This window comes from Scomber japonicus, chromosome 14, assembly GCF_027409825.1.
Source record: "Scomber japonicus isolate fScoJap1 chromosome 14, fScoJap1.pri, whole genome shotgun sequence".
Lineage (NCBI taxonomy): Eukaryota > Metazoa > Chordata > Actinopteri > Scombriformes > Scombridae > Scomber > Scomber japonicus.
Window position 1 is genome coordinate 3,387,987 of NC_070591.1, and position 10,906 is coordinate 3,398,892.

General features: G+C 39.7%; 1 protein-coding gene across 1 annotated transcript; it reads left to right on the plus strand.

Moving 5' to 3' along the window:
• The first annotated feature begins 247 nt into the window (after window positions 1–247).
• On the plus strand, window positions 248–7,355 carry LOC128373266 (C-type lectin domain family 4 member G-like). Its single transcript, XM_053333557.1, has 6 exons — window positions 248–302; window positions 2,413–2,457; window positions 4,038–4,532; window positions 4,619–4,773; window positions 7,036–7,148; window positions 7,232–7,355. Exons 1-6 carry the CDS (start codon window positions 248–250, stop codon window positions 7,353–7,355), a joined length of 987 nt encoding a protein of 328 aa, XP_053189532.1.
• The last annotated feature ends 3,551 nt before the right edge of the window (window positions 7,356–10,906 follow it).

Here is a 10,906-nt window from a genome sequence, read left to right on the forward strand (position 1 = left end):
AGGGAACGCCTTGTTAGCCAACTGGTTAAAGCACGACATGTAACACCAGCGTCCCTGGTTCAATTTCGGGAAGGGTCCTATGCTGCACCGCCACCTACTAACGCAAAAACGCCCCAAAGCTTTTAAGAAAAAAGAAAAAACAGAAGTAAAATATAAAGACCAAACACAGAGCGGCAGCCGTCTGAGGGATAAACAGAAGCAAACCATTAACTGCTCTCATTCAGGACTTCTGCTGAGTTTGTGAAAGATGACGAGAGAAACACAGGAGACGACATTCACTGATAATGTTTATGAGTTTGGAGGTAAGATTTAATTCCACTTGATCACATTTGTGAGATTCTTCTTCTTTTATCGAACCAGGTCTCGGAAAAGTTTAATAATCGTTTTACCTGCTTTGTACGAGGAGTGGGTCATTGAAACTGAATAATTGTTGATGATGGGGACTAATTTTGACCTTTGTGCTGTGGTTGTTTTAACTTTAATCAAGAGTTGAGTTGTGTAGTCTAGTATGAGGGGTTCATTAACAACTACTGGAGAGCAATTTTCACTTTCAGCCACTAGGAGGAGCTCTAAGTTTGTTGTGTTTAAGTAAAACCTGAAACACAGAGTGAATTTTTTACTGCTGCCCTCGGCTACTTTGACTCGGTAGTAAGTTATCCTGCTAGCTGGTAAGTTAGCCTGCTAGCTAGCTGACTGGAGGGAACATGATGCAGACGAAGACACACTAAAAGTCCAGCATGGTTTAAAAGCTTCCAGAAAGTAAAGGATAATGTTGTCAGGTGTGAAATATGTGGAGCAGAGTTGAGCTACGGTGGCTTCACATGGACAAAAAGTTGCTGTTGCTGTTTGCTGTGACGGTTGCTAAGGGAGACGGACCTGACGCTAATCACCAAACTAGTACATCAACAACACTAACGTTACGTCTCTCATTGCTAACATGACTGTAAAGGAAATGCTGAGCGTTGTTGATGACGGGGAGAAAATAATCTACCTGTTATATTTTTAGGGGTCTGTAAGCCTTAATGAATGTGTTTGTGTAAAGAAATGTCGGCTGGTTATCATTTAAATGAATACAAGTTTGTGCAGTTAAAGCTTGGTGTTTGCTATGAATATTTAAAGTTATTTTTGCCGCATTATCTATTTAGCTCTTGTGAATGTTGGTATACAGCAAATATTCAGTTATTTGTCGGTTAGACCCACCATGAAAGAAATGGGCTCATGCACATCCTGTACAGATATTGGCAGCTGATAAGTAAATAAAAGTGGGATCCTACAGATCGTCCCTGTGCGTGGTTACCTTTAGGTGACAAAGACACTTCCATACTGGGAGGATCATTTCTAAATATTAAAAAACTATACATGCCATGTCTCACACTTCAAGTTGAGTCTAGTTTCTATATTTAACCACAACATTTCCCAAATCTTGATCAAGTAAACTGTGGAACAAGGTAAACTCTATTTACCTGGGATACAATTGAAGACAAGAAAAAATTCCCCCCTCAGGGAAAATAAAGCTTATTAAATGCTCTGAGTTGCCTAAACAGATCCATAAAAACCTTAAGTCATGCTTTTAGTTGCTATGAGAGGACTTTGTAGGGGGAAAACAAACTAAACACGCTGTCGGTGAATGTTTTGTAGATATGTTTACTTTACCAATGTGTTCATGATTATATGATGACAGAAAAATGTTTTCTGGGTGGCATTACGTTTCTGGTAAAAAATGTATTTGCTGTTGCCAATTAGTAGTTCAAGTTCAACTTTTATTTATGCCGATTACGGAAACGATAGGATAAATGATAAAAGATATAAGGTAAACAAACAATTACACATAGAAGACAGAAATGCCACAACAGATGAGGACTCTACCATAGATAAAGATCCTTTGCTATAAGTATGCAGTATATACAGATGAAAGCAGTATAGCATAAATAGAGCAAAATTGACTTGCATGTAATGTACAATGGGTGTACAAGTAGTAATTGTTCAGAGATAGGGTTGTACTGTTGTAACTCACAAAGTTGAACTCAGTTGAACTCTCTCCAACTAAAAATCGGCACAGAAAATAACATTTTAATGTGGTTAAAGCAGGGAAGTCAGTAAATGAGTCTGTGCTGATCAATAAATGAATGTGGGTGATTGTTACACCATCTGTTGTCTCCTTCAGAAGCAGAGTAGAGGTTTCTGGCACACCTTTACCTACTTCCAAGGTGCATGGAGAAAAGAAAAAAGTCTAAAACAAAGTAAAAGATCCAGCAACACTTATAGTATACAGAACAACTGCAGTAATAGGCCAACGTGTTTTAGCTTGTGGTCTTCATCAGTGTCATCATTTATTTTTTGCATTGATCTCCTTCTGTTTAACATTCAGTGTGGATATTTCACTTTATTATTTGTGTTTGATTTCTTCTGCAGACTATAACACTGGGGATAAAACACCTGCCACTCCCCTGCCTTCAGGTACACAATGCGCTAATTGCTTAACAAAAGACAGTTTTTTGTTGCAAGTGACTCAAAATATATGACTGAATGTGTGATTATCATGACAAAAGCGTTATGTGTCCATTTAGTTTTGCATTAAAAATCTACTGTTTGACAGTCTCACAGTGATTAAAGTGAATTCTTACTTTTTGACAGATAAAAAGTTTCGGCCTTTTATACCAGTGGCAGTCGGTTGGGTGATACTGTTGGTAATCATGGTTCTCCGTATCCACTGTGAGTATTAACTCGTCACTCTGTTTCATCAAAAGATGATATAGAAATGCTGCTATGTCTCTAATTTCATACTTCTGTACTTCCACTTAAAATTTTGAGTATATAGGTGCGTTCACACTGAGAAGTATGGAAACATGCGTATGAAACTTGTGTATGAAATGCGCTATATAAATAAAACTTCCTTGCTTTGCCTATGAGAACCTGGATGTTGCACTCAAAATGGTCATAAAGTTGAGTGTCGCCCTCCGACGACGTTGTAACTACAATGAACATCGCTGAGTTACACTAAGCACCACTATACTGTGGTCACATATAAACCATCAGTAGCTTTATTGGGTTAATTTAACAGTCTGTAATGATTTGGTACCGTAAACGATAATGGGAACACTAATGACAACACTAACCTGTTGAAATGTACGCACTGCACCAGTAAGTACACAATGTATTAACCAGGCGGGCAGCTCCGGTCCTCTGAAATGAGGCCAACGCGGAAGTAACTTAGAGCTGCATTCTATCAAAAGGCCACCAGGGGGCGACCGTCTCTATACAAGTCAATGGAGAATTCACCAACTTCTCACTTGATTTCTAACCTCAGTAAACGTTTTCAAAATGTGTTTATGGTCTCAATCGCTAGTTTAAAGCCTTCTTCAATGCAGTATGATGTTCATTTGGGACATTTTGGCCTCCCTGATTTTATATTTGACGATAAAGCAGGGTATGCATTAGGGCGTGGCTACATCCTGATTGCCTAATGTCCTCGAGATCCAGCCCTCGCAACCATAGCAACCTCCCCGCTCCGCCCATGGCCCCGCCTCATGCCCATATAAGTAGAATCCGTGTTCTTTTTTTCCCAGCATGCACCTGAAATTTTCAAGATGCCGCTTCCTAGATTCGAAACTATTGGCTTCCGAGCAGCAGTCCACAAACCAATGGGTGACGTCATGGATGTTACGTCCATTTCTTTTATACAGTCTATGGTATTAAAAGAAGTGTGTGATTTGAGACACAGCACGCCTCCATCTTGTTTGTACTGTAGAAAATATGTGTACTAAATTACTTTGTGTACTAAATCATATCAGTGTGAGGTTCATATAGTCAATTTCCAGCCCAACATCAGTAGCTCTGCCCTAAGTAAAGTACTTACTATGTGAATTGTCTGAATAGAGATTTATTATATGTATTTTCTCTTAATAGCTCATGACAGTTGATATATTGTCTTTAATTGATGGTGTTAACCATTCAGAATTTCTAGTCTGTATAAAATGTTATATTAAAAAAAACACACGACTGTTTTCACCAATGTCTCCTGTTTTTACACTACACAGTTACCTCTGTCATCTCCACCAAGCTGAGCAACGAGATTAAAAGTTCAGACCAAGCCAATCAGTACCTTTCTGTTGCCATGAAAGCCTATGAACACTTCAATAGCGTGACAGATCAGCTGAAGGCAGAAAACCAGCAGGTGAAGGCAGAAAACCAGCAGGTGAAGGCAGAAAACCAGCAACTGAAGGCAGAAAACCAGCAACTGAAGGCAGAAAACCAACAGGTGAAGGCAGAAAACCAGCAGGTGAAGGAAGAAAACCAGAAGGTGAAGGAAGAAAATCAGCAGGTGAAGGCAGAAAACCGGAAGGTGAAGGCAGAAAACCAGCAGGTGAAGGCAGAAAACCAGAAGGTGAAGGCAGAAAACCAGCAGGTGAAGGCAGAAAACCAGCAGCTCAGGGCAGGACATGAAACTACTCCAACACCAACCTGGATGGCATTACCAGAAACAACCTCACCTGGGTGGAATCAGAGGAGTTCATATTTTTACAAGAGAAAAAGTTAGTTAATACCTCTTCATTCTGCCCCAAAAGGTACTGATAATTAATACAGTAATCCAAATGTTTTCTTGTCTTATTTCTCTCAGAGAGACAGACTGAACCTTGTCAGTCAGGTTGGTTTCACTTCCAGGACAGCTGCTATGTGATCTGGAGCAACACCGGCAGCAGCTGGGAAGAAGCTCGAGACGATTGCAGAGGCAAGACGGCAGATTTGGTTGTTATAGAAAGTCCAGAGGAGCAGGTAACACTGAAAGACTTTTAATGGCTGCTCATGTAATTAGAAAGTATCTGAGCTAGTAGTTTTGGCTGCAATGTGTTTCAAAAGTATGTGCATGAGAGACTCATTGTAAGACAAAATGCAAAGTGTTTGGGGCCAAGCACAATACTCTTATGAACTTCTATGAACTGCATGCTTGGAGTTTAGTTACCTGATTGGATTCATCTGGCTTTATTGACAGATATAGTTAAGTATCGTCTGCATAACAATGGACATTAGTGCAGTGTTTCCGAATAATATTACCTAAAGGAAGCATATATAAGCTCAGTAGTATTAGTTCGACCACTGAACCCTGAGGGATACCATGTCTAATTTTTGTGCACATGGAGGATTTATCATTAACACATTAGTACAAATTGAAATCGATCTAAGAGGACAAGTACAGAGAGAAGTCCTTTATCTGATGCAATTAAGAGGTCAGATGTAACTTTCAGCATTGCTTTGTCTGTGCTACGATGGGCTCGAAATCCAGACTGAAAATCCTCACATGAACTATTGTTATGTAGAAAGTCACAAAACTGATTGACAACTGCTTTCTCAAGGATCTTGGAAGGAAAGGAAAGTTAGAGATAGGTCTATAATTGGGGAGTTTTTCCTTGCTGCTATCGCCAAGCGCTGCTCATGGAGGAATGTTGGGTCTCTTTAAGTTAAATTAAAGAGTACAGTCTAGACCTGCTCCATGTGAAAAGTGCATTGAGACAACTTTTGATGTGATTTGGCGCTATACAAATAAAAATGATTGATTGATTTAAATTTCATAGAAACTCAAGCAGTGGTTCCAATTGGTCTAACCCAAACTATTCCATAAAGGGCCATAATGTGGCACCAGGTTTTAATTCCAACACCAGGCTTGACTCATTTAATCAACTGATCTCAGTCTTCAGACAGTTGATTGGTTGAATTGTGTGCTCTTGACTGGTTAAAACAAAACTTGTAGGAACACGGCCCTTTATGGAATAGTTTGGACATGCCTGGTCTAACCACAGGGTCAGGGTCCACCTGTTGGTTTCATTGGAACCGCTTTGAAACCTGTCTTTACGACTTTTCCATTTGGAGCCAGGACTGTCCAAATAAGGAGTGCTGAGTGTTGCCTTTCACATAATGGAAACACTTCCTGCTATCTCATACTGAATCAAGTAATCAAGTAACATTAAAGTTAGTGAAATAATTTGGCGAAAGTCGGATTCAGTGTGAGTTCCAGAGCCGGGAGAGCAGCCGATGAGCCAACTGTCAATCACAGCAACAAGACAGATATCAAAGCTACAATAAGTCTTCAAATCTTATTAACAGAGCAATAATTTCCAAAATGATCACCAGCACACTTATTAGAGGGTCTTAATTTAGAGACTGAGACCAGAATGACACGTTGAAAACAATGATTGACTCAGAAAAGTTGAGGCTTTTTGAATGGGAGTCAGTCGGCGGCACTTTAAGGTCAAAACATGGAGGTTACTGATTGGTAAGTAATCAAGCTGAATATATGTTGTGTTACTTATGTTCATCCTGTTATGGAGTCTTCTCCTCTCTAGAAAGGGTTAGGGTTAGTTGAATCAAATGCTCATGAGGGCTGGTCGTTTGGGTCTGGCTATCGTTTAAAAAATTAGGATACTAGTACCAATCCAAGTACCTTAAAGTGATACCGATACCAAATGAGTACTCATCGTTTGCCATCTCAGCACTCAATAACCCAGCAGCCCTCCTGAGTGTGATATATGTGTCGGTTGTTCAGTATCTGGTGGTGTTTGTGCAGTGTGTGTATATTTATTCTCAATGCTTGGTGGTGTTTCTGACAGATGTTTCCATGGGACAATAAAGGCTATCTATCTATCATGTGAATAGAAGCATTAAATTGCATAAAATGCCACCACAGACGGGTCGTAGCTGCTGTGGCAGTGGGCCAATCACATGTCGCATTACATAGAAGAACGTTTGCGTTGATTGGCTGTGAGCGAGTTCATACGAATAGTCATATTTTCTAGCTCTGGGTATAAAAAGGATCAATTGCAGGTATCGTTTAACAGGAGACATATTGATACTACTTGGTACTGATACCCAGCCCAGTGTGGATCCACTGAGGAACATTCTTATGGTTCTGTTTAAGCAACTCAAAGCACTGGGCGAAGATTAGTGAATGGTGACAGCCTTTGATACAGTAAATAATGAAACGGAGGATGTTGCTTTTATTTTCATGTCATTGCTGTTGACTTCTCTTTCTGTGATCATCAGGAGTTCATCAGTAACATCACTCGGACCAGTTTGGGGATCAGCAGCTACTGGATCGGCCTCAGAGCCGAAGCTGGCGGCTGGCAGTTTGTTAATGGAAGTGATCTGACGAAAGAGTAAGACGCTTTCTGATCCATTCATTATCGAATGAATGGTAAAATGTGTCAGTCAGAATCTAACCACCATGTTCTCCCCTCAGCGTCTGGATGAAACAACCTGCTGACGGCCATCGTTGTGCGATTTTTACCCAAGAGAGCGATGGATGGAAAGCTGTGAGCTGCGATGTCAAAAATGGATGGATCTGTGAGAAGAAAGCTGATTAAGTGCTGAATTGTTTCAGGATATTTCCTACTGATTTTTTATTATTATGTATTGTGTCAGCTGGCTTTACAAATATCAAAGATAAGATATAAAGATATTGGTCATCTTGCAGGAATTCATGTGAACAGATTTGTTTTAAAAGAATTTGTGGCATTCATCAATTTTATTTTCACTTCACTCTGAGGTTTGAACTACATTTGGATAAGAATATATACTATGATACAGTCCTGGCACAGGGCTCATTGACTTTCAAATTTGCAATTTTGTTTTCGCCCAATTTACAATGCAACCTGATTATGTGTATATCAGGGAGAAGGAAAGTTTAATCATGGTCTTTTTTCAGTCTTTGATTTTTCTGTACTTTTTTCATATTTAATATTGGACCAGGGGTGTCAAACTTATTTGAGTTCAGGGGCCACACAGAGCCCAATTTGATTTCAAGTGGGCCGGACCAGTAAAACTATTGCATAATAACCTACAAATAACATAGAGTGTTATAAGTTTACTGAAATACGCCAATAAATAAAGAGATACTGATAAAATATCTTCAAGCCCACAGAGACAAATTTGTCCTTTTAGTCTGAGGATCAGAAACATTGACTGTGAATGTCAAGTGAAAAGAACAAGAGTGTGTTTTATTTATACTTTGCAAAGTTATCCAGAGGGCCAAACTGGACCCTTGGTGGGCCTGTTCTAGCCCATGGACCGTACGTTTGACACCTCTGATCTAAATGTTCTAGCAAGCTCAAGCTTTTTGTTTTTTCTTGCATATTGTCACTTGATCAATAAAAATGCTAATAAATACAACATTTCTATCATTGACCTTCAAATATATGCTGACAAATGTAAATATACATCTTAAATACTCCGTCCCATCCTGCAGGCTGCAGCCAGATAAAGGTTCGGGTTCGGTCATCGCCTATACAGCCCACCTTCAGCTCTGCTCACAGATCTGTTTCTCTGGTTCAAAACAATGTTCATTTTCAAATTCATTCAAAAGATCCGCAAATTATTAACAATTACTAACAAACTGTGACATGAAAGTTTAAATAGTGTGAATTAGATTATATATAACTAGCTTTAGTTTGGACAAATAAAAAAGTTGGTGCTGTATGTGTGCAGTTTATACACGATCATTACTCATTAACTATTTATTAGGGCTGTCAAACGATTAATTTTTTTAATTGAGATTAATCGCAGAATTTCTATAGTTAATTTTGAATTGCATGTTTAAAATCCTGTTATTTTACATTTGAAGGCAGTTTTAAGCCCATAATGTAAAGCATTTCTTACCAGAGTGTCTTAACTGGGAATCAATCACGGCTCTGCTGCGACTCCCACACTCCAAAATGGTCCTTTGGTGGAGCTGAGGCTGGCTTGGCTGCACCTGGGTGTTTAGCGTGGAGGTGCTAACTCAAACTCCACGTACTCCGGTGGTAGTTAAACTCCGTTTGACACAGGTTGCATTTTACTTTTGACTTGTCAACTGAAGCGTCTGGAAGTGTTTTAAAGTTAAACAAGCCGTTCAAAAGTCCAGTAGCTCTCTTACTTTCCATCAGCGCGGTAGGTTTACTGCAGGAGGCCACTTCAAAGCATAGCGCTACAGCTAGAGGAGCCGTCTACGGGGGAGTAGAAGGGACAAAAAGGCTTGCAACATTAAAATGCCATTAAAAAAGATTAACTCGTTATGGATTGCATTAATCTAATCGCGATTAACGCGTTAACGCTGACAGCCCTAGTATTTATGCTGTACTGTTCACAGTTGCTTTTTTTGGTCCTCTCTCTGTGTCTGTCATGTATCTGCTTTATGTGCAGACCAACACAAATTTCCTTTGGGACAATAAAGTTAATTTTATCCTAAAACTGAAATAAAAGATGAAAATAAAATATCACAAAGATTGAAACTGTGTGTTTGAAGCTCTGTCAGTGTGTATCAGAGGCAGCCTGACCTGTGTGCTGCATGTCAGACACACACACACACACACACACACACACACACACACACACACACTCTCCGGGTCACGATGAGGTCTGTGTCCGAGTCAAACGGGCCGCGGCTGCATTCCTGCGTGGAGGTTTGTGTTGATACGTGCGTCGCGGCTCTGCGCGGCTGTCTGGGCTCCCGGCCTGCGAATCCAAACACGGAGGGGTCGGGACCTCGCCGTATTTGTTCAAGGCCGAGATAGGTGTCACCGCTGCGGGGTTACAGCGGAGCAACGCCAGGCATAACTGGCTCCGGAATGACAACAAACACAGCCGGAGTGTTGTTGCAGCTAATTTGCTGGTGTTTCCCAAAGCCGGGGCTCAGCTGACAACACAGGACGTTTAACTCCATCAGTGTTCCCTTTTTTATCTGTTTTATTTTTCACGTAACGTGTTGTTGTTGCCTTCACTGTTCCTCCCGCTCAGAACTTAACCCGGGCCGACCGAGTCCGGCTGGGCCCTCGGTTCTGTTTTAATAGCTTCCTTTCATCGGCTTTAAATTGTTATGATTGGCCGACATAATTCAGCAGCCGCTTCAGTTAACAAAGAACCAGCATGAAAACAAAAAAGGACATGAACTGACAACCACCCAACCGATGAACCTCCCGACTTTTAATGGAAATTTTATTTGTACACACACACACACACACACACACACACACACAGATATGTTTCCTGATATGTTTGCTTTTCTGACTCAAAATGTGTAAAACGTGAACACAATGAATATATTAATTTGTAATATTTGTTATGTCACCTCCTGCAGAGTCAGTCCAGGTCATTACTTTGGTCAGAAGCTTCGCTGAGATCCTCATTCACAGACCAGCAGAATCATATCTGATGTATTTATATTCATTTTATACAATTAGACGGCTAATATTGAGACTAGAGTGCAGAAAATGTACAATTAAATATTTCATAATAGTCCTCCTGACCTACAGACCTGCAGCTTTACTCCGTCACATCCTTTACATTTTCTCCATGATGGTTATTTAACTGTTGCTCAGCTTAAATATTAAACCTTTGCACATCTTTGAAATCAACTTCCTGCAAATCCAGACTGAGAACAAGTCACAATGTCCAGTTCAGTTCTCTTATTATATGAACATTACTGTCTGAGTATGAGTGTATGTGCTTGTAGGTGAAGTCAGATTTTTAACTTGTGAAGTATGTGGTGACGTTAACCCTTTACATGCTGTTCAGAGTCAAATTCAACCCTTTTTTTTTAATAACAAATGAGAGTTATAAAAACACCATATACACATTTCTTTTAGCTCCTAATGTTAAAATAATGTGGAAATAAAACACATCACTTTTTGTGCAGTTAATATACAAAAACCAACATGTTGCTGTATTAATCATATTCTATCAAATGTTCTCCTGGACCATAAATTATTGATTATATAACATTTATATATGACTGATGGGGATTTTATGAATGTGAATCAATGTAGAGACTAATTATGAGTCAGAATATGAACAGAATATAAAGGGTTAAAGTTGATCCTCTCTAATAATTCAATTATTTAGTGAAATGACTTCGTAGTTATTAGTTGATATTTAGTCAGCC

What these genes read in the sequence shown, in the direction of transcription:
- LOC128373266 (XM_053333557.1), top strand. Translation starts at nt 248, where the DNA reads ATGACGAGAGAAACACAGGAGACGACATTCACTGATAATGTTTATGAG. An exon ending in TGCCACTCCCCTGCCTTCAG is followed by an intron (nt 2,458 to 4,037) that starts GTACACAATGCG and finishes TACACTACACAG; the next exon opens with TTACCTCTGTCATCTCCACC. An exon ending in GGAAGTGATCTGACGAAAGA is followed by an intron (nt 7,149 to 7,231) that starts GTAAGACGCTTT and finishes TTCTCCCCTCAG; the next exon opens with CGTCTGGATGAAACAACCTG.